At 41.0% G+C, this 22,878-nt stretch overlaps 3 protein-coding genes and 1 long non-coding RNA gene across 6 annotated transcripts in view; 2 read left to right on the top strand and 2 right to left on the bottom strand.

Moving 5' to 3' along the window:
- Nucleotides 1-2,136: 2,136 nt before the first annotated feature.
- Nucleotides 2,137-22,878, bottom strand: part of LOC131876848 (uncharacterized) — a 24,824-nt gene continuing 4,082 nt past the window's right edge. Inside the window, exons 2-4 of the long non-coding RNA XR_009372820.1 lie at nt 6,143-6,475; nt 5,074-6,070; nt 2,137-2,445 (exon numbers count right to left, since the gene is read on the bottom strand). This is a non-coding gene — a long non-coding RNA (uncharacterized LOC131876848). The remainder of the gene's footprint in view (nt 2,446-5,073; nt 6,071-6,142; nt 6,476-22,878) is intronic.
- LOC131876835 (sorting nexin-8-like) lies at nt 2,562-4,721 on the top strand. Its single transcript, XM_059222341.1, has 5 exons — nt 2,562-3,460; nt 3,524-3,761; nt 3,824-4,026; nt 4,104-4,365; nt 4,444-4,721. The coding sequence occupies exons 1-5, from the start codon at nt 3,110-3,112 to the stop codon at nt 4,599-4,601; spliced, it is 1,212 nt and encodes a 403-aa protein (XP_059078324.1). The 5' UTR covers nt 2,562-3,109; the 3' UTR covers nt 4,602-4,721.
- Nucleotides 5,791-14,362, top strand: LOC131876833 (uncharacterized). Its single transcript, XM_059222339.1, has 7 exons — nt 5,791-5,924; nt 11,891-12,127; nt 12,495-12,726; nt 12,798-12,960; nt 13,032-13,270; nt 13,338-13,548; nt 13,610-14,362. The coding sequence occupies exons 1-7, from the start codon at nt 5,871-5,873 to the stop codon at nt 13,770-13,772; spliced, it is 1,299 nt and encodes a 432-aa protein (XP_059078322.1). The 5' UTR covers nt 5,791-5,870; the 3' UTR covers nt 13,773-14,362.
- Nucleotides 14,732-22,878, bottom strand: part of LOC131876831 (uncharacterized) — a 38,324-nt gene continuing 30,177 nt past the window's right edge. The window contains exons 2-5 of one of the 3 annotated variants that reach the window (XM_059222335.1): nt 16,273-18,374; nt 15,677-16,018; nt 15,483-15,607; nt 14,732-15,420 (exon numbers count right to left, since the gene is read on the bottom strand). In XM_059222335.1, coding sequence (XP_059078318.1) covers nt 15,221-15,420; nt 15,483-15,607; nt 15,677-16,018; nt 16,273-17,048 — 1,443 coding nt within the window. In that variant the 5' untranslated portion in view covers nt 17,049-18,374 and the 3' untranslated portion in view covers nt 14,732-15,220. Of the gene's footprint in view, nt 15,421-15,482; nt 16,019-16,272; nt 20,878-22,878 lie in introns of those variants that run through there. The other 2 variants (XM_059222336.1, XR_009372819.1) reach the window with 2 other exon arrangements.

Here is a 22,878-nt window from a genome sequence, read left to right as displayed (position 1 = left end):
TTTGTTGTCAGAAGCGATCCCTGATTGTCGAGGGACATAACGTACGTTTTGGAGAACACCCTCAAGCGCCCGAGAATCCAGGTAAGTTAACACTGAAAAACAAAAGCTCTTTATTCTTGGGCTACTTTGATGTTCAATTTGTCTCCCTCAAATGTTCGCAGGGAATATGAAGGCGTTGATCCCAGAGAAGGCTTGAAGTCGGGACAAGTTTTTTACCAAAATTCCTGATCAACCCTACAGTCAAGGCGGACTGGCCAGATCCGCCAACACTTATTCGTTGATGGATCAGATATTATATAAATTTTAAGCTAATAACGTAAATCAGTCCTTTTCATTTTGAATTGCTGTGATCCCATTCCCAGTACCAATAAGGAAGCCCGCAGAAGTAGATAATATGCCTATTTGAATAAACGGGTTTGATTAGTAAAAGCAATGCTAAAGAAACAACACTATCATAAAGCTCTCGTCAATCACAAATAATGTTACTAAAGAAAAACGGTCCGAAGGAACACTGAGAATATGTATTCCGTGATAAACCGGCCTCTCATCAACGATACTTTGCTTATTATTGGAGTTCTGGTACTGGAGAGGAAGGCTCTCTAAAACCTCGCTATAAGACATTTCTGTTTTGCGTCACTCAATAACCAAGTACTTGAACATGAAGATAGACTTCATTGAGCACTCTCACAACGGAAATGCATCTGATTAGGAAATAATGCATAGCTCTACAAAACCTTGCTAGAAGACGTTCGAACTTTGTTCAAGCTTTATGCTCCATTACTGAGGTACTCCATGAATTATTCCGTCATTGAAGAATGTTGGGGGATGTACTGTAGACCGCTACCCTGTGATGTCCTTCATGGATTCAAAGGATACAGCTGAGGAGGAGAGCTTGCCCCAGTCCTTGGGAGCTGGCGAGTTCAAATCCAGGGTTTGTGCAAGGGGTGAATGAAGCTAAGTCTCCAACAACATTCTTTAATGATCAAGTAATCAAAGTCAAGTCAAGGAAATGGCCAATGCATCATGGAGGTTATACACCTAAACAGTAAGGAAACCACACTAAGGGAGTGTTGCATCCTCAACACCACTATCATCCTTAATTGGTTGTAATGGTTAGTTTTGTCATTTACAATTTGCAGATGTGAGTCGCCTTTTCACGCTACTCTAGCTAGTTGCTGTCACATGAATGGTACAGCTGTGTTAGGGCATATTAGGACATTTAGGCATGCATTGGTACCCTGGTACAAGTACGACGTCATCACTGGACAGAGACAGTAGGGTGGGGGAAACGTAACTTTTATCCAGATGAACTGAATGCATTTTCCTTCACACAAGTTGGAGTTTAGTTAGATCAGAAAGCGTTCGCCAATTTTGACTTCACTCAAATGTCTGCGTCAAAAGCAATGAGGTCCTGAAACTCAGTACGACATGGGCAGAAAATGACTTGCTTAGCACCACATTGGTAAGATCTTACCAACGTGGTGCTAGCTCACTCAATTTGCGCCCTCCCTGGTCCAAGTTTTAAATTCTCATAACTTTTGACACAGACGTTCCATCGAGATCAAAACTGACCAGTGCTTATTGAGTCAACTCATGTAAAGAGAAATGTATTTGATTGATTGGAATTATTCAATTTTCCCCACCGCTGTTGCTGTCCAGTGGTGAAGTCGTCCTTGCCTGGTCCCAACAAACAAACTTGCCTGCCAATGCCAGTGATGCAATATAGGCGTTTCAAACTGGTTTTAATGAAGCAGACCTTTCCTCATATAGCAATGTGAAAGAAGGGTCAGCTTCTCAAAAACTTTGAAGTGTTTGAAGCCCCAAACTTGCATCACTGACACTGGTATCAGCTAACAATTGAACCTGCCGGAGCTTGCCTAAACGTCCCCATATCTTGCTGGCAACAAAAAAACAATATGATTTCTGAAAAGCTGATAGAAATAGGCATCTAAAAATGCAAATATTGAGTTTCCCTTTGATTCAATTTATTAATAGAATTTTCAAGGGCTTTTCTAACTGCTTCAGGGTATGTAATCTCCTGTACTATTAAAATGAAAGGTTATGATTCGTCCCTTTATTAGCTTTTAATCTTTATGAAGCAAGCTCTGTTGAGAGAGGAGTTCAAGAAAATGTCCTCTTATTGTTTGTTTCATTTTCCTAAGTTATGTTGAGGAGGATTGAGAAAAATGCCTCCTGCTTGGGCATTTTACTTTGCTGGGCATTGCTTATTGTTTATTCCACTCAAATCATCTTGCAATGAATACATGGAGTATGGGAAAGAAAATATAAGTAAGATTAGAAAATACAAGTAAGATTAAAGCGAACGCCAAGCGGAAACAATCATACAAATAATCCCTCCTCTAGATGATAGAAGCGTTCCTTCAGAAGACAAAACATTCCTCCAGAGGGATGTCTTTTTCGTTTAGGTAAACGACCGCATTCATGCTGGAAGGAGATAAGAAGCAGTAAAATGGCAGTAGGTGCTTTTATGATTGCAGAGGAGCCCAGAAAAATTTCAGCTGACAATGTTTTTCCCGACGTGATTTTTCCCCTTTTCATATCATGTATATAACAACTTGAAGAGGAGGTCATAACCTGTTCAAATCTTTTTGTGGATGGCAGTCTATTCTCATTGTTATAGAGTATCATCATCATATTGCGATGGTTGATAAGTTGCTTTGATGTATCAGTTTGAAATTCTTCCTCACCACGCAACTTTTCAGCTTATTCAATAGGTAAGCTTTCAGTTTTCAATTACGAACACCACTGGACCCAACAGTAATAAACGTGACTTTATTTCACAGCCCATTATCATGCTCTAGTTTCATTCCAAATTTCATTTATTTGAATAAGATCTAAATCAATTAAACCACTTACGTAATCTAGATATGAACTTTCACTGTTTTATGATGGGTCTTTAATCTAGTATCGCTTGCCATCGAGTGGAAAACAACATGCTGGCCGTTACATTTTATCTTTTCAAACTACGAATATTTACTCTGGAACAAAAACTTCAAACTTTTGGTTCATACTAAATGTTGCAATCCTGCGGTTGGCCTAATCTCACCTGTTGAGCGAATCAAAATCGTCAACCGGACTCGATCTGAAAATGATGGCCTCACAGGAGGTGTCATTGGACCAACTATTGGCCTCTAACTCTATCAAGATCGAACTGCTACCCCAAAAGAAAGGTCTCGTTTTCAAGCACGTCGAATACAATGTGGTGTCAGCTAAGTACAAATCGCAAGTGGTGAGACGCTACTCGGATTTTTTGGCTCTTAACGAGTTCTTGGTGGGGAGATATCCGTATCGCCTCGTTCCAAAACTCCCCCCGCAAAAGCTGGCCGCTTTGTACGTTGGAACAGACTCGGACTTTGCGAGTTCTCGAAAACGAGCCTTGACGAGATGGCTCACCTTGCTGAATTGTCACAAAATTTTCAGCAAAGATCCCATGGTTGAGGTACTGATTTGGTTACGGGTTGACACTGGTTTCGAAAGAGATTTGGACTAACTTTTTTTGCAGCACTTCCTCACTTTTATGGGCAATGATTTCCTGACCATCTTTAAGGAGCAATTCAAAAGCTTCCCGGATGAGTTCATCACAGATGAGGAGGCGTTCAAATCTCGTGATGAGATCACCGCCGAGATCCGGCAAGAAGTCGATGCTGGACGTTCCCAAGTGTGTGTCCTCACAAATGTAGTCCTCAAGCTTGTGGATCTCTTGGAGAACCTAGTTGCACGTTCCACTGCATCTGGAACGGGTAAGCGTTCAAATAAGTCGAGAAAGATCATTTTGATTTATGCGATTGATCAAACCCCTTAGATTTGGAGGAATTTGGAAGAGAACTAGCCAGCTTGTCCAATGAAGGCTATCTCACTCCCAAGCAATCTCCTGGCGGGGGTTGGCTGAGTCTGCAAAAAGCTCTCCATGCCACCACAAACCATTTCAACAACCTGTCCTCGCAATGGAGCGAGAATGCCTTGAGATTGGACAGGGATGTTCTCGAGTCGCTCAAGATGCTTCAGGTATGTTGGTATTTATTCCTCTCCTAATTTACATGTAAAATCTATGCTTCAAACTGATTCGTTCCGCCTTTTTCCAGGATTTACTTTTGGGCTACAAGGACTTATGTGCACGGTTAGATAAAAAGTGTCTAATGAACGATCAAAAGAAGTCTTGGGAGAAGATCCAAATCTTTCAAAAGGGCAAGGCAACGGGAGTTCTAGTGAATGATCCCAAGCAGAAGGAGTTCTTGGACAAGCACCTGGAGGACCACATGGTCAATCTAATCGATCTCGAAGCCAGAGGAGCCTTCAGTACCCTATGCATGTCCCAAGAAACTGTCACAGTCTTCATTTTCACAGGCATGAATAACCGAATCACCCTCCCCCCGCATGCCACGAAAATGGCAAAACACACTTTCAATATGTTCCTTTTTCCAGATGTACTGGGTGACGTGGCCAACTCTTTGGCCAACGTTCAATACGAGGACGGAAAGAAGATTAATGAAATCTGGAAGCAGATCTTGCAATGTGTTCAAGGCTTTGGTATGGCACGTAACAAAGCGGACAAAAAAGCTACATCACCCCTGGAATCATGATAACAAGATTTAGCTAAAGATCATCATGGGCAATAATGGATCGGTTTCAATAAAGCTTGTTCTGTAGACTCTAAAATGTTGTTGAACCCAGATCATTCCAAACCTGTGTCGTGCAATCAGGCCCAGCCGTAATAAAAATGAAGGCAGATCTTCCATCATATCAAATCGTTATATACTGAAGAAGCTGGTGTTGGCTTTGAGTCATCCATCCACCAACTCCAATGTGCGGAGGATTGCCTTGCATTCGTTGGTCTGCATGGTTGACTTTGTGTGAATGAACGAACCCAACCTGTTACCCACGGCTTGGGATTCCATGCACCAAGCCTCTTCTACAAAAGACTCGAGCTCATATCTGCTCACAGCCTCTAAATTATAGAGTCTTCTTAAGTTTTAATGAATGTCAAGCCCAAGCCTGTTCGTTTGAAATATTTCTTGGTTCACTTAAGCTTCGACTTTTTAACTTTTCACTTACGGTTGAACACTTGATTCGGATCCCTCCATTGGTGAACTTGGATGGAGATTTCAATGGGCGAGTTTGGCGCGAGAGTGTGCGAGATTAAAGTGAGGTACAGACACGAGCAACCTAAGTCCACTGAAGAACGGACGTGAGCAAAAAGAGTGTGCGGTAACTTGCCTGGCAAGGTGGATGAGTATCAAACCCACCTGGACAGAAATTCCCTCAGTTCTGAGCCAAGTTCCGGACAGGAAGTGCTTGATCCTTAGTCCCTGTGAGTTTTTGGGTAAGCTGCAGCTTATGTTGACCCTGTGAAGTATTTCTATATAACATAATTGTTGAATCTTGTTTTAACTGTCTTAGGCCTTGAACTAGTGACTCACATCGGAACGTCGTTGCTCACATCTGTCCACAAAACAGGGATGTAAATGATATTCTGGTTGATTCTTTACAGCCTGGGCTTGGACATTATCATTGTTGGAGACGGATTAAGTGAAGTGAAGTGTTTTGCTTTTGAAAATTCTGATTAATAATCATAAGTTTGTCAGTAGTGTCCAAAAGTGTCAACAGGTGTTGCCTCTACTCTTGTAAAAAGCTAAGAGCAACGGCCTGGCCTGTCGTAATTGAAGACTCCATTCACTTTGGGGCTCATTTTGAGTGGGGGTTCTTCACACAGTGAGTGTGGGTGTCTGTTGGTGAAGCAACAAGGCAACAACAGCTGGAGTTTTTGTGGGAACCAATATTCAGAATTCTCCAACCCCCTTTTGAAGCATTGGGAATTCCGTTATTTGTCCCGTCCCAAACTTGATTCCACAATGCAAACCATCAGACAGAAGATCCTCTTTGGATTGCTCCTTCTAGTGCATACGGTAAGAGTTGGTTTCCCGTGCGTTCGGGCGTATGTACACTCATTCTATGTCTACTGTATGAACAAATGTGATGTTTTTGGAAAACCATTCAAGCTAATCAAACAAAGGATCGCCAACCGTGTCCAAGGGCCCCAAGTAGGCGTCGGCTGAAAGTAGACAAGACGTTCGTGAGGGTGGTGATGTAATTCGATAACAAACAACAATTTCCAATTTCACACCTCCTTTTCCTCTCAAGCAGAACAAGGTTGAGGTGAGGACGAGAATGTGGAAATCCCATGTTATTGGTATTGGATTCATGAATCCTGCTTGTCAGGCAGGACTGGACATTAGTAGCTGGTCGACATCAACCAAGTCAGTCGGTGTCTTGAAGCTCCCGTGGAGCTCCCGAATTGGTTGGATATCCGGGCTTTGACGGAAGTCGGACATTTGTGGCGAAATGTCGTGCGAACATTTTTCACCTACCTTGCAAACTCTTTTGACCATTCTCACGGCCTTGACTCCAAATATTCAGCCGGAAGAATCGTCCCTCGTTTCTTTATCTTTTGCCTTGGCTGAAAACAATTTCAGATTGACAAATCCAAGCACAGACGGTTCATCAAGATTTATTATTGGGATATGAGTTCCACTATTAAAACACACTCGGCACTCATAAAATCTCCGATTAGCTTTGTCTGGTGGACAAGAATATTTTTCCTGAGTTCAACCTCAAGCACTTGATAGGCTGGACTATTGCCTTAAAGCAGGTGTTGGGGAAAAAAACGTTATCAGAATTTCTTTTATCCATCAAAAGGATTTGACTTTGTTCAACTCAATGCCAACTTGAGGAGTTGCTTGGTCGGAAACTGGGAGTTTCTCTGTCTATCTGAATGATGACAGTCCAATTAGGGTTAGAGTCTCAGAAAGAAGCCTCGGCGAGTAAACGAGCAAACCGCAATTTCTCACTGTCTTATACTTCTAGAAAGAGATATAGAGAAAATTGTATGCAGCAATTTCGGGGCTAAACGTGAGAATGTGCATCACCTAAATCGTCAGCTTCGCCGAGATTGACTGACACTCTTTGCAATATCAACAATCATTTCAACCATTGTAGGCTGTGTAATTGAATGCATTGACTGAAGAGTGAGGGACATCCGTAGTCAAGGGTGTTTTAGTTTCTAATTCAGTTTATTGAACTTTGAAACAAGGAACGAGAACATGACAAATTATTTCTGCCTTCATACGTTTTCGGTTAGTAATTTGGCAATCATGCTCGAAACTAATCGAGAGTTTCAAAGTCGTTTTTGTACGCAAATGAAGCACTTTAATCATCACTCGTGGCATTTTAGATACGAGGATTCTTTTAGTAGTCCTAAGTAGTAATGTCACATATCCCCCTGGGCATAGCAAAACTAAAACATACCTCCCAGATGGAGTCTTAAATCAGTAATGACGCGTATCAAAGGAAATATAAAAAAGGTTTAAACTCATTCTAAGGAAGACTAATACTTTATTGAATAAGGATGTCCAAAGCATCGCCAAACCTCCAACAGACCCTTTGTATCCGGAATAAAAAACCGCCTTGGAATTCGAAACGTGACGTGTTTCGGTTTAAGATCATTGTTCTTATTATCATGAAGACCGATCAACGCCTCAAAACTGCTACCGTTATCACTAGCGTCGGCCAACTCACCGAGCGAGCTTACATAAATGCAGGTGTTTCGACATCAAGGTATGCAACTCGTTCTCGGATCTGGATTGGTTCTTCGGTCAAAACCTTTGAGCTCGTGCATAACGTTGAATTTGATCGGGACCTAACTGTGGTTGGATAAGGGGTTTTATGGTTCGTCATCCCTCTTCTGAGACTCATTCCACATTCAAACCAGATATCCTATTGGCGGAAGTGATGTCTTTTTTCTGTCGTGTGGATTGGATTCTTTGGCGCCGAGGCAGAAAAAGAAGACATTCTTGTTCGTTGACAATCCGTTACTTCAATATATCTTGACAAGAGAAGGTCAATGCCATTTCAGAATGGATTGATGAACGATATAAGATACTTTGAGTACATCAAAATGGAAATGTTTCTCGAGTGCATAAGTGGAAAAACGCCAAAGATAACGAAAATCCAACAAATGTGGGCATCGTTGACCGAATAGGTGGCTATGCTAATCGTTGACCCTGTAGTTGGGTGTAAAAATATTTACTTTTATAATAAATTTTCATTGAAATTTATTAATGACATCAGGACATTTCGGATTTGGCAAAACTGGTGAAAAAATTGGTTCCTTGTTTATTGGAAAGTTGTCGCACAAGGATTTTCACATCAAATACAAGAAAAAAGTTTATTTGACATGCGGCTCATCTACGTATTTTTGACGTTTGAGGACAAAATCCTCAACGTAAGTATAAAATAAAAAAGTACCAATTGTGATCCTGACATCAAAGAGAAATGGGCTGTAAAAAGCAAAACTTCTTAAGTTTTGCACTAAAAAAAAAGTTTTCAATCCAAATGCAAATCCATGTATCGAGTCAGAGACCATCAATTGTAACGGAGGTTTCTCATAAAAGAAAAGGTAATCAATGAGCACTCTAACAGCCACCTTTGAATTTGGTGAAATGAAACCCGGCAACAGATTGCTAACCGTCTGTGAACTGATTGTCAAGGAATATGCTCTCAACAATTTGCTTGGTTGCGATCATATTTGTGGTTCTTTTAGTAGTAGTTCTTTCTCAGTATGACCATACGTGGAGAGATTGGCTGGAGCCCAGATCTCAAGATAATTGGACTCGTAGATTCCCAGATATTTTTTCTCATAGAGTCGTGCTGTATTCCAAAATTGTTCTCCCTCTCCACCCTATCTATACTCGAGTAAGCTCTAGCCTGAATGTGCATCTAGGGCAATACACTTTGAACTCGGCTAACTGTTTGTCTCATGTTACTTCCTGAAAATGGGCGGTTGAACTTTGCCAGATGACCTTCTCGATAAAGAAGCCATCGCAAGTGCAAATAAAGTCAAGACTAGTTCTTGGGTTGGCTTGATGGCATCGTAAGGACACGAGAAACATGGTCTGGGGTGGGATTAAAATGGAAGCGACAATCAATTTCTTTTTGGGCTCTGAAGAGGCGTTTGAAATTGCCATAAAAGGACAACTTTGACACCAAGGACATTAGCCTCAATTTGTCAGAAGAAGACCGATATTCTCGGGGTTTGTGAGAAATCCTCGGGCATGTCAAGATCAAAACGAAGCATTCGGTATGAAGCAATGCATTTTCATCAACTTTCGGCATGTCATTGCCCAGCAAAAATGGTTATGAGAACATCGACCTAACCTTTGCATTGCAATAAATGCCATGGAGCGGCCAATATGTCCATTTACGGTTGATGAATGTAAATATATTTGTGGTATGTGGGTCTTGAGCCAATGCTGTTGAATATTTCTCGACCAACCACTTCTTACTTCCTATTCAACGAATGTTGAGCGTTTAAATCTTCCAACTCGTCGTCGTCATTCAAGGTCAATGAAACCCACTCCTCAAGAGTTCATTTCAGGTAGCCAGGGCAAAATGAGTAGGGGGAGGGAGGGAGGAGGATAAGAAGAAGGAGGCGGGGACACAGGGATAGAAAAATTCCTGTCCACGGTGGCCCATGCTTGTTGTATGGGGTCTTTTAATAACAGATGTACGAATGTGAGCATTGCAATTTGAGGAGGTGTCCTGAGGAGGCAAAGAAATGCTAGCTTCTTATGGGTTGGTTGGTATCTTAAACCAATGAATACGTGTTTTTGCTGAACTAGAGAACATCTTTAACCATTGAGGCGACATTTAGTTGCTTGTTGCGTAATTTGGGAAATTCGGAAAGTACGAAAATAGAAGCGGATAACTTCGTCCTTGAGCTTTAAATGATAGCAATAAATTCGGTGGCTCTTCTTCAATGTGTATGTAAATTATTATAGCTATCTCTTTTGAATTAATGGTTGTTAATGGGTCGGGAGTTCAAATGTCGCTTTCCATAAATAAAGACCAATTTGGAAATTAATCACCCAGTGGGCTGGTGGCTAGTACGTACGATAAGTATGCAAGTAACAACAACGATCCTGAACCACGAGAGTCAAATTCCTTGTTTAGATTAGTCTGACATTTCCGCTAATAAATGCCATTCATCTCATATTCATCGTACTATCAATCTTCATTAAATTGTGTTTCGTCACGCATCATCCTATAAATGTATGGATGTCGTCACCCTCTCCTTTCCAGCAATCGAGGCTTCCTTGATTTTTATGCCCAGCGGCATCCCTGAAACGAAACACATCGGATTCCCCCATGACTCCAGGATTCCCCCCTTGACCTTGTTTGTACTTGTGCTACCACGATAAATTTTGGGGCCCACATTTTGAACTCGGACCAGTCTTCCTGGTTGCCTAGACAGGACCATCACTATTGGTTTTGGCGCCTGCATAGTGTGGCTATGTGCTATGTGTATGTGTAATACTACTGTACATACACATATACAACATTTGATCACGCTATTACCAAGGGGATGAAACAAGCCAGATCGTATCGAGAACGGAAGGAAAACGTGTCGTCTAACTCACAATTAAGGTCCAGCCTGCTTGGGTCGAAGGATCCCCACCGAAAACCATATTGTGGATTATTTGAAGGCAAACGGGCTTTTGGACATATATCACACGATGTGGGAGCTGGTTTTGAGTGTGCCAGGTTGATTTGATGTAAAAGAAATGGGATTCAGTCCTTTGTTCATTCCGCTCTCGAGCTATTAAGTTTAATCGAACGAAATCTATAAGACAAGCATAACTCTAATTATGAGGGCCTAGAAGTTAATTGATGTGATCACCTGAGGTCATAAATTTCTTCGTTATCCATTTTCTCCCGTCCTTGAGAAATGATGAATTGATAATAGGTAAGATTAGGGGGTTGGGGCACCTCAGGTTCTTGGGAGGGCAGTAATCGGAGGAGATTTTCACTCACAAAATATCCCGAATTGCGTGATACAATATGGATGATGGAGCGACCACAAACTACTTGGTTCAGAACTCAGGGAATAAAAGAATGCTGGCTCAATCTCGTTTCAATCGAATTCTAATTTTCACACTCAAGTTCGGCCAATGAAATGAATTTGGCCCACGACAGCTCAAGAACTGTATTTAACAGGAATTGCAACCTTGGGAGGGACAAAAATATGAGCAATTAAACCATTAAAATTGAATCCTGATTCCTGGCTGACGTCCATGTCCTTGAGGGCATATTTTCCTTCGCTGACCCATGAAGAATTGAAACGTGAACACCCGAAAAAAAGACCTTCCAACGTAATGAAGTAAGGGTTACGAGGCAGAAATTATGGGTTGTCATTCATTGGCTTCTCCTCGTCAAGAATATGAAAATACGCAACTACCAAAACTATTGGAGGCTACTTCTTACTTTCCCATGCACACAAGGACAAGCCAGGTCCAATGAGCCTAAGCATTGTTTTCATTGAGGTATTAAATGGAGTTTTCTTCAACTCAAGAGCAGCTCATTTTTTGGGTACATACAGTTTCTACATAGGTAAGCAATGAAATGGCAATTTGGGATGGTCCATTGTTCAAGTTTTTAACGAAGAGAAAATTCAACTGTATCAGGTCACTCAACAAGTGTTTCATCTCTGTGTGAACATATTTTTTATCAATCTTATAATTTTGAAGAGATTTGGTTTTCGTCCAAAAAAAGAACAACTTCGAAGCATTGACTTCGAATGCGTTTGATCCGTCTTGAACGACATGTTGATTTTTTTTCAATCAAAACATGATTGTGTATTATACTTGGACATTATTGAAACAATTGCATGATTGTAAGGGACAACAGGAAAAGCGATGGTACGTGATTCGGATTCCATCGTCTCACCAGTTTAGTAAAAACAAAAAGCACTTGCATTATTTTTCAGACAAAAATCGCGTCCAAAATGATTTATTACTTTAGTTTGATCTCGTTTTAGGTATGCAGTCAACAAAGTGCAATCGACAACTTCATTCCCATCGTGAAGGCCAGTTGTGTGGGCGGTACCATGACGATTCGAGTGGACACGCCCGAACCCTTTGAAGGCATCATTCACGGCCCCAACCGAACGGAGCCAGGTTGCAGTGTTCAAGGTCGGGGCGGGCTCAAGACTTACCTCAAGATTGATCTGACCAAGCAAGGTCAAACTGGAGACTGCGGGGTCAAATATAACGAGGTTGGTTGGCAGACACCTGGCTTGGCTAGTTTTTAGCCATTGAAGAACTTTTTCCTCGGTTGATAAAAGGGCAATAAAGGAAAGAGCAATTTCAAACTATTACCTAATATTCATTAAAATTTCATTCCTTTTATTGGAATCAGAGTACTTCATCATGTTCCTTCTAACTGAAATAGCAACACGTACGTCTTCACCATGGTCCTTCTAACTTGAAAAGGAACACGTTGATTTTTTTCTTTCCGAGGAAATTGCTCTTGAGACATGCAATTCAAATGAAATTAATGATGCCAGTTTCTAACCAAATTGCCAATGCATTATTAAGTTACATCTTGTACCGCATGATAAGACTGAGAGAGTGCATTTGCAGCTAGCTGAGGAGAGAAGAATCGCCATCGCGGTCAGAGCTCACCCTACCATCGAACTTCTCCAAGACAAGCTGTATGTTGTAACGTGTGGGCGGGCTGGCTTCCAAAATTCGCGAAATGAAGTTTCCGTGGTCCAACTGAAGGTGACGCCCCCTTCAGACTCGGAAATTAAGGTCACCACCGTCTTAGAAGGCAGTCGCTACAACCTTAGAGCGGAGGTCATGGATCACGATCGTGAGTCACATCCCAACTACCTTGGTCTTCAACTATTGAGCTAGCCAATGAAACTATCGTCTTTTTTCCAGCCAAGTTTGGAATTCAAATGCGTCGCTGTTTTGCTTTCGACGATGACGACACCTCGCTCTCACTAGTTGACGAGAGAGGTTGCGTTATTGAGAAGCTGATCTCGGAATTTACTTACGATCAGGAAAAGGGGACTGCTGACGCCACCATCTTTTCAATGTTCAGGTTTGATCGATTTTAACTTTGTCTCCAAGCTGAAAAAGTGATTTTCTAATTGTTTATTTTCCTCTTTTCAGGATGCCACACTCCAATCGCACGTACTTTCAATGCGATGTGGCTATTTGTAGCGGTGCCTGTCCCAAACCCGATTGCTCCAAAAATGTTGCCAAAGCTGGGGGTCCTCTATCCTCTTTAACAGAAGGAGGCCAATCCACCACCACTACTACAGGATCGGATCCCTTTGAAAGGCCAGAGGATGACGCAGTAACAACCTCAACTTCTGTCTTTGTAGCTCAACCAGGCTCCGAGGATGCCGGTAGGACATGATCAAACAAAGTCCTACACTGGCGTGGTTTTGACTCCCCAACGACTTCTTTTTCCAGCTCAAGTGTATTATTGTTCAGCTGGTTTGGGGGCTGATGCCAATGAGTGGCTTTTGTGGCTTTGCATCGCTTTTGGCGTGTTGTTCGCCATCATGTTTCTCATAAATATATTCCTGTGTTCTGCCATGACATGCTCGTGCACGAGAAGTGAGATCATTGAAAAGGAACCGTCCATCTACGATGACTACTCTATCTACGATTCGCAGTATGGGTAAGTGGAAAGCTGTATGCGATATCGACCACTATCACGGAAGATCCATTCAATTTTCCAGATATGCGAATGGCAAGATCTATGGCTCGGAATCGGACGAATACGGAAGTGACGGATACGATATTGAAGCTCATGACGACGGTCGTATGCCCCAATCTGAGGCAGGATACTCTTCGAAATACTCTCAACATGGGAATTCCACACTAGGCAGATCAAGACATTAACCCACAATAGTAACAAACTAACTAAGTAGTGCGTAGTGTTTTCTTCTAGGAATCAAGTTGTCGCCGCCATCTTTGGTCCCTCTGAGCTTCAAGGGCATTTCTTTCTCTCTCAGAATATTGTACTGGAATGATTAACCTCTTCTCTGGATTGCGATCAAGAGATTAACGACTTCCCATACTCCATCAATCCTCTCCCCACCCTCAGCCCCCCTCCCATTAATCATCCCCGCATATACAAAATATGTCTTGATAACAAAGTCTGATCAAGTAGATAGCCAAATTAACTTTTTCAACTGCTCCTCTTTTTGTCCACCGGTGACAAATCCAAAACAAAGCCTCCTCACCAAGGGACGCCGAGTCCAAAGAAACCCCTTGCATGTCCCATTTCCAACTAACTCGATTCGTTCTAACCACTCAACTCCATTTTCTGCACAGAAACGTGCCCTGATACTCACTCATTGTGTCCTCCTCTTGCATGCAAGTTCTCATGGAAGCTGAAGGCTAGCCACAATCCATCTTGTTAACGTCTTCAAACATTGTGAAAACTGTGATATAATGTCAAAGAAATAAATCAAATTCACCCTAGGCTAGTTGCCGGCGGCAAAATTCTGTTGGCTCTTGAATTGATACTGTGTGTACAGAAATACCGTCTCGTACAACGTCCAACTTCAAATACTCGAAGGGAAAACAGATAAGATTATGTTTAATTGTTAAATCAGGAGTTTTAACTTTACTCAATAGAAGCTGAAACATGTAATTTCAAATAACGTGTTGTTCATAAATCTCACTTCACAGTCGCTTGACATCGTTGATTCGCCCGATCTTTTGTCAAAGTTTAGAATCCATGAAAGCCATTCATGTCTAAAAAATGAGAAGAGCCCTAGACGTCAAGGTGAAGGCCTATATAGCTAAAATTTTCATTTCATTGAAAAAGAAACTTACTATCGCTAAGAGTGATCTAAACCAGGTGGCCTGTACATAACTTCACTTTTGACACTTGGGCAAAGTTAAAATCTAGCAAAAACGACTGGGCTTTTTCATTCTATGTTAAAATACTCAAGGACAACTTGCGACGTAAAATTAACGTCTCGTCTCTCTTTTCTTTAAAGCTAACAAACAGCCTCTGCTTCTCTACTCTTTGACTATTATGATCTGTAGACAATTTAAAAACGTGGAATCATTTTACTCCCTGCTCATTAACCTTCACTTAATTGGATTTCCATTATTCATCAAGCCCTTTAAACCTTAACCTCTGTGTACACCACCAGGTACTTGCAGTGTGTAGACTTCCCCAGAAAAACACAATTGAATTATCCCCAAAGGGCGTAATATATGGCCCTTCTAGGTACAGCCAAGTAGTAGGAATGATAACAAAAGAGTTCAATATTTTTCTACATTGTATATTCCCTCCCTTTTTGCTAACACGTATGACGGTTACTAAAATTATTTCAATCCATAAGCTCATGTGCAACAGCTTCAATGACCCAAAACATAAAGCTAATTAAGATTCCACTGCTCCAAAGAACGAAAGGAAAACGTAAGTCCAAAAGTTTGATGGGTATATTTTGGTTTGTAGTCCTCTCTTGAGGTCGAACCATTCGACCAGTCTGCTCCAGATAAATGTCTTGACTCCATCGATAAACACCACCTAAGGAAGATTGGTGTAGTTTAAGGTCTCAATTTGGAGAATCCACATTAAAAACGTATTACCATCAGTTAATCTCAGGAAGGCCATTTGAAACACTTCTCGATAAATACTCCGATCTTGTAGGAGGATCCCCACATTGTACAAGTTCCAGCATTGTTCCAATCGCCGCATGTAAGCCTCCCCGTTTCTGGAGTATCCAGAAAATAAATACGAACATTGTTAATTTAAAAAGCCCTCGTAACCCTGCGCCACTTACTCATCAATGTATCGGAGCCTTATTTCGTAATCCAGAATGGATGCAGTTTCAAAGAGGGCTGCATCATCTTGGCTTGCTTTCAACTCAAACATTTCGTTAAATTCTACTTGAACATGTCTCTCAGACATTCCGGTATAACCTGCGTCGCGAAATCTGGCCACGTTTTTGGCCATTGAAGTCCATATGGCCTTGTCACTATGATCGAGTTCTTGGAGGGTTTTAATTCCCTCGGGGAGAATATCCACCGTCAAAAATGCGAACAAAGTCCCTGAGTAACCCGATTTCAAAATCATCGTGGCCATCAGGAAGGAGAATAAAAACACTTTGAGACCCGCAGATGACCTAACAAAAGTTAAATTATCAGTTAACCATGTTCATCATAAGCGCTCTCTTTTGAAATGCTTTTGTGAGATCAGTATGAGTTCAGTTATGAACATTTGCACTCAAAAGGCTCGAGATGAGCCAAAGCATTCCTTGGAGTGCTTAAAAGTCTTAGATTACTGCTATGTTTCGGCTCATCTCCAGCGAGTGTTTAGTTTCAAGATTCGACAGAAGAACTCGCCCTCATTCACTGATCCCTCAATTCAGCCTCTTACTTATTCACATCGCTGGCTTGGCCAAGGAGAAGAGCTAAAACCGTCAACCAAGGATGTGGATCCCCCGATTTGACGAGAGAGAATATGTAAATGAATCCAATACCAGCAAGAAGGCTCACACCTGTGCCGATCCAAGTTAATTGATCCAATGGACTGATCAAGCTCATCCAGCCTCTCTTGGGTTGCTCTCTTCGGATCAGAAAGCACAATCCATCACTTTCGTAACTATGGACCGACTCGATACCAGATATCATCTTTATATCATCCAGCAAATGCTGACCGATGGACATGTCGCTCTCCAATCTTGCTAATATTCCAATTGCTCCAGTATCGTGAATCTGCAGGCTTTGGTTGAATTTGCCCCAAAACTCTGATGGATCGGAGTTGACCACTTTGACGTCAAATCCAATTTGTTCGCTTACCATCTTGACAAAGCCATACTCAGATCCCCGAACCACTCCTTGGTCGTCACGGTAAATGAAAGGAACCAGATCCATGGCGCTCAGGATGAGGGTTCGCCCGTGTAAATCTAGACTTTCTTTCGAAACCGGCTTTGGGTTCGAACTCAGGGTGACGGAATCTACGAAATGGCGGATTCTAGTGGAATGGCATGTTTCTTCCATATCCACGGCTGAGCAAACTTCTCGATGGATTTGCTTATTGGTGGGATAAAGGGTGTCGGCCTTCAAGTCTTTGAGAACTAGAGACCCTTCGTAAATGAACCAGTCACATTTATACATAATGGCTATGATGCATGTGAGCACAGTTCCTTCCATGGCGAAATGATAGCGGGTTCTGGACTTGGATTTGTGCAACGCTTGACTTTTGAAGCTTTCTTCATGGAGTGTGGCCGACGAACGAAGTAAATGGTAGATGTTAATCTATTCAATTTTCAATGAATATTAATGGGCGTCCGCAAGTTTTGAACCTAAGCAAAATTTTATTTCAAGTTGGTTTATCCCGGTTATAAAAAGGACTCCATATTGTACGGTAAAATACCAGCCATGTTCCAACTTCTAAGCAAAGTATCAAACAAATAATTAGGTTAACAATAATGAATAATTGCATCCAAATTAATGGTATCACTTTTTGAGTTAGTGAAGTCTTAGTATTGCACCTCTTCAGGGAGCACAGCAAAAGGATTACTTGAGATATGACAACAGTACAATCCTTCAGATATTGATTCTCGGAGAGTGGACGTACGAGGTGATGTCAAAAACAAATGTACGAGGTGATGTCAAAAACAAATGATAGTCCTTCATTTGTGGCTCTTTGTTTGACTACATAAAAAATGTATTTTATCATTTCTCAACATAATCCCTCTCTAACTGGCTGCACTTGTTCCATCGTTCCACCCACTTCTGGAAGGCCTTGGCAAAGTCCTCTTTGGGGATGGCACCAACCACCCGTTCCCAGTCAGTTTTGACGGTATTGCCGTTGATATGATCACGGGAAAGATGTCCTTTGACAGTAAGAAACAAGAAGAGGTCTGCCGGGGCAAGATCTGGGGAATAGGCGGGGTGGGTATAACTTTGATGCTCTGGGTGGCCAAGTACTCCACCGTGGTCTTAGCGGTATGAACGGGCGCATTGTCCCAATGTAAATGCCACCCCTTCTCCACTAATTCTGGTCGTTTCTTCTTCAAAGCTTTCAAAAACCTTTCCATGACGTTGATGATGTAGGCGGAATCAACTCCGGTGCCCACCGGGACATACTTTTGATAGACCATGCCGTTCAAGTCGAAGAAGGCAATGACCATCTGCTTCTTCCGTGGAGCGTGGACTCTGGCCTTTGTCGGTCCTTGGGTGCCTTTTTTTAGCCATTGCTTGGACTACTCCTTGGTCTCGGGTGTGTGGAAGGACACTGTAGATTCATCTATTGTTATGACAGACCTCAAGGATGCTTGTCCAAGGTTGAAATGCAGTTTTTTTTAAGCCTTTGGTACACAGGACTCGCGCAGCTTTCTGGTCTTGACACGGCGATCCTCATCCACATATTTGCTAACAGCAGCAATAATCTCCGGAGTGCGAATCCATTTCCGGGGGTTTCGATGCCTTTTGTCATCCGTGTCCTCACCAACCTTAACAGAGGCCACGATCTTACTTAAATATTTGCCCAGCCGTCATGGCAGAAGGGCCATGGGCGGCGTCGACCAATTTTTTTATGTCATTGGCCTTCATGCCGGTTTTGGCGAGGTCCACGACGAAATCTCTACACGGCCAATTGTTTTGAAGTCCAGAAATGGGAATGATGTTGCATGTCATGTTTTTTCCTTGTAATTGTATTAGTTGAGGATTCTTAGTTAAAGGTGACACAATGATTTTGTCCTCTAAGTGCTCTTCATTCATAACTTTTAAAGTGTTAGAAGTTATATTTTTTATGCTAATAATGTTCTTCTTCCATGCTGGTATTCAAAAAAGACAAAGTACGCAATGGGTCTCGTAATACAAAGTCTCGGCTACATATGAAGTATTGTATGAAGTTACGGCTACATAAGTAAAGTAGCTTCCCAACCAGGGTGGGCAATTTTGGTGATCAGCCTGACTTTTGGACACAAAGTGTCTAAAAGTGTCCAAAAATGGACAAAAGAGGGCACAAGGTGTACAAAAGTAAGTGCAACCCACCAAAGGTGGATAGACACGCAACTTTTAAAACCAAATTCATGTAATTTTTTACCTAATCTCCAGCATGAGCGATAAATATGGGTTCCAACTGCAGGGCTAGTCAGAGAAATGACACTCAAGAGATTTCTGAATTTTTTTGGTTCCCTCGCTGCTGCCTGTTGTGTCCTTAGGTATCGGCTTTGAACATATTTAGTTACGTGATCCTCAAAATCAAGTTCCGAATTCAGGGAGCCAGTGAGTTGATGGCTGCTTTGTCTGTTTTGGTTGAAACTGAGTAACGGAAGAGAAGTCGATCAGCCCAACACCCTGCTGCCAAGCTATCAAAATGTGATCAAAGCGAAGTCTCAAGTGGTTTGGCTAGAGTGACCCTTGTCTGACAAGCCCTCTAGTTCCAGCATAGTTTTAGATATTTGGGGATATAACAACATTGCCTTTTTTTATTTCAACACGTTCATAGAGGAGTTCAAATACACCAACTTTCTTGTTATCCATTTGAACAATGCCTGCCTTTGTCAGCAATGACCTTCTTGAAATGAGGGAGGATGGAGGCACAAACGGAACGCACAGTATTCTCCTAAATGGCATACCATTTCTTGATCAGGGAACGCTTCAGGATTTTGATACTGCCGTAAAGCTTCTTGTAAGCCCTGCCCTCAAAAATGAACCAAATGGAAAAATCCGTTCGATAGAGGTCGGCTTGCTGCTGGAAGGCCACTTTTCCTTCCTCCAGAAACTGACAAAAATGTTCTACACATATCTTGAACCAGTTTAGATTTGTGCGCCGGATATCCATCTTGCTGGACAGTGCAAGGACCGTCCGAGTAACCGAGTAACACTCATGTTAATGGAGATCAAGGGTGCTTTTCCTTTTCCTTAATTATGAGTCAAATTTTCCGCAAATATTTGAGCATTTTCTTTAGTTTGGAATTTCGCATGTCATTTTGAAATGTAATTTGGATTCCAAATCTCTAGATTATTACGTATTATTGATTGGAATCCCATTCCAAGCATCGCTTAAAAATCAGTAAAAAATTGTGCTTTTGAATAAGTTATCTCGTGACATAAGTCATTACAGCTGCTTCCAAGCACTTTTTTCATTGGCTTACAAGACAAAAAACCAATGATGGCGAAAATTGTTATTGAAATTATGAGATTCTCCGGTCAAGGCACTAAAAAAGTGAACAACAATTCACCTATCTCAGTCTATCAGTCTATTTCATTGGGCGGAGATCTTGACACTCATGTCAATGAAGATCAAGGGCAGTTTCTTGCCATCGGACATCATGCTAGCCCACACCATAATGCTAGACGGGTTTTGTCTGTAAACGACAGATCGGGGAAGGAGAGGGATGGATCTGATATTGGAGCCCAAGACACAGTTAGTTTGGCTTGTTGAAGTGAGGTTCCATTGTGAATATTTTCTCATCAGTCCAACAGATTGGGCCAGTCATGCCAGTTTGCAAGAATTTCAACAAAACCCGACTTCTGGTCAGCCTTTTCTTCATGGAAGCTACAATTATTAGGTGGCTTATGCATTTTCAGTAGACCTTGAGCCCAAGATCCTTGCTGACAATTCTCTTCATGGTGTTAGTGGTCATGTTTCTCCTTGGCCATCCATCTTCTTGATCAACATGGTCGGATTTTGCCTGACCTTTCCCTGATCTTTTTGATGACCTTTAGGGATGTTAACCAACAAATGGAATCATTAATTAGAAATGTAAACTTTTTGAAAATAGATACATATACATAAAGTAGCAACTATTGTTTTTTTAGAAAATTGACACTAATTTTAATTTCCAAGATTTACACTGGAATTTGAGAATCTCATTCACTCCCTTGATAAAATGCAACATTGTTAAGTAAAACAAATATCATTTGTCTAAGTTCAGGAGAGCATTTATGTATTTTGAATGACAAGAAGTTGAAACCACTCTAAAATTGGGCGTATGGTAGCTGGGCACTTTTTGTTAATCAATATTTTTAAGTCATGAAATCTGCAATGGCTTAGTAGATGCTTATCAAATATTCAAAGATATTCTTTTTCATAATTCACACATCAACCATTTATGATTTATTCTTTTTCGTCAGAATAAAATGTTTCTCCTCATTATCTGACACGAAACACATCTTTGAAAGCCAGGAAACCTTACCTAACAATACTTTTAGCAACTTGCTTAGGAAAAACACATCTCAAATGTGCAATTCAATCCAAAATCACATTTGTAGGCTGAAAAGTATTCTCTAAGTAAGATCATGGGTTGTTGTCCTAAGACAGCTATTGCTTAACAGACCCAATCAAAGAAAAAAGAAAAAATGGAAACTATTCAAACTTATTAAGTGGAAAGTGCACTTACTCCCACGCCCCTTACGATGGTACAATATTATAATTGTAATGGATTCATGCATTATGAACAAGTGGAGATAGGAATATGGCAGTTTAAACAATTGAATTAATTTTTAGTTTACGTTCGTAGCAAGCCTTACAAGAAAATTACTTTTGGAAACTCATAGAAATGACACTATTTACCGAGTAATAGGAGCAGAATAACATTTGAAATTGACACACCTATCGAATGAAATATCATCAAATTTGCTTTAATTGCCAGAGAAGATTAGATAGACCAAAGTTTTACAAGAGACGTTTGGGTTTTCAGGCCATCCGAATTCATATTATTTCCTATTCCCTCTGTTCTATTTTAAAGTGGTCTTCCAATAAACAATCGACCTCCAGGTACGAGTATGTTCAGGAGGAGTTCAATCTGGATCTTCTACCTTTCACGAAAAAGGCGCTTTTTGTTAAGAGATACTTGGAAGCTTGCCTGCAAATGCATGTCCATTTGTTTTTGGCCGACTTGCAGGTTAATGTTGATCTTTTCCGCCTCGCATTTTTCCCTGCGTGAAAAGAGCATTCTCATGCAATCGGTATCAGTCTTCACCAAGTACCACAGCTAAATGAGGCCATCAAGTTTTGTCGTTAATCTATGTCATGAATTATTTAGTGAACGGTACACAGACGAAATACGACGGTAAAAAGTCTATGCATGACATCATTGTAAGTTTGAAAATTGTGTTAAACTGAAAACTGCATAATTACCAGGGTTCGGAGAAAAAAAAATGCTGAATTTTAAATTAATTTCAAACTTTTTGGAGGTTATTGTTCAGCCAAAACAAATTTTAGTACTGCATACTGCATTGTCCCAATCTTCTTGGTTTGTTGCAATATAGTAGTTCTCTAATTCTCACATTATTCCTGCTTGCCTTTTTGACAAAAACTCAAGCTTTTCCTAAAAATACAAATAGAACCTCAATACTTTGCACACAAAACAGCAAATATAGAAACATTTGTATTTTAGTCTGGGTCTCTTCACCCTCACAAATAACTAAAATAAAACATACAGAGGAGCCAAATAAGTTCTAACACCTGCATGGTTTAGGTTATTAATTTGGGGGTTCAAGTTGGGCGACAAATTCAAGGCCTTTCAATTTCAATGGTTTTGAAATAATAAAAAATGTATTGAAACCTTTGGCAAGTGCTTCAAACTTGTGCAAAATTAGTTAAACGATGTCTTTTTGCTTTTGAACAGTCTTAAATGCTTGTTATTTGGTGCTTTCAACAATTCTTTTAGTCATTATTTGGCCCTCAAAAAGTATTTTTTTCCGAGTCCTAATCATTACAATCGTAATCATTAAGTTCTATTGTAAAGCATGGGCGAGAATTTACGCTGAGGGGTGAGTTCACTTTGTGGGAGTTCATTCACGGTGAACTCACTCTGAGGAGAGTGCAACCAACACTTTGTGGGAGTTCATTCACGGTGAACTCACTCTGAGGAGAGTGCAACCAAATGTGGAGATTCTTTTGTCTTGAATACTTTAATCGATCTCAAATCTAACCTAACTTTGATGGTAACGAGTGTTAAAACGAGTTCACAGAATACTGGTGCTTGACAATTGGCGTTTTTCCTTTTCCTTAATTATGAGTCAA

Source organism: Tigriopus californicus, chromosome 2, assembly GCF_007210705.1.
Source record: "Tigriopus californicus strain San Diego chromosome 2, Tcal_SD_v2.1, whole genome shotgun sequence".
NCBI classification, from domain to species: Eukaryota; Metazoa; Arthropoda; class Copepoda; order Harpacticoida; family Harpacticidae; genus Tigriopus; species Tigriopus californicus.
The sequence above is the reverse complement of the archived record's forward strand: the minus strand, read 5'-3'. Positions and strand labels throughout refer to the sequence as shown.

Coding starts and splice junctions, on each gene's coding strand:
- LOC131876835 (XM_059222341.1), top strand. CDS start 3,110: ATGATGGCCTCACAGGAGGTGTCATTGGACCAACTATTGGCCTCTAAC. Junction 3,461..3,523: donor GCAAAGATCCCATGGTTGAG/GTACTGATTTGG, acceptor CTTTTTTTGCAG/CACTTCCTCACTTTTATGGG. Junction 4,027..4,103: donor AGTCGCTCAAGATGCTTCAG/GTATGTTGGTAT, acceptor GCCTTTTTCCAG/GATTTACTTTTGGGCTACAA.
- LOC131876833 (XM_059222339.1), top strand. CDS start 5,871: ATGCAAACCATCAGACAGAAGATCCTCTTTGGATTGCTCCTTCTAGTG. Junction 12,727..12,797: donor GGAGGTCATGGATCACGATC/GTGAGTCACATC, acceptor TCTTTTTTCCAG/CCAAGTTTGGAATTCAAATG. Junction 12,961..13,031: donor ACCATCTTTTCAATGTTCAG/GTTTGATCGATT, acceptor TCCTCTTTTCAG/GATGCCACACTCCAATCGCA.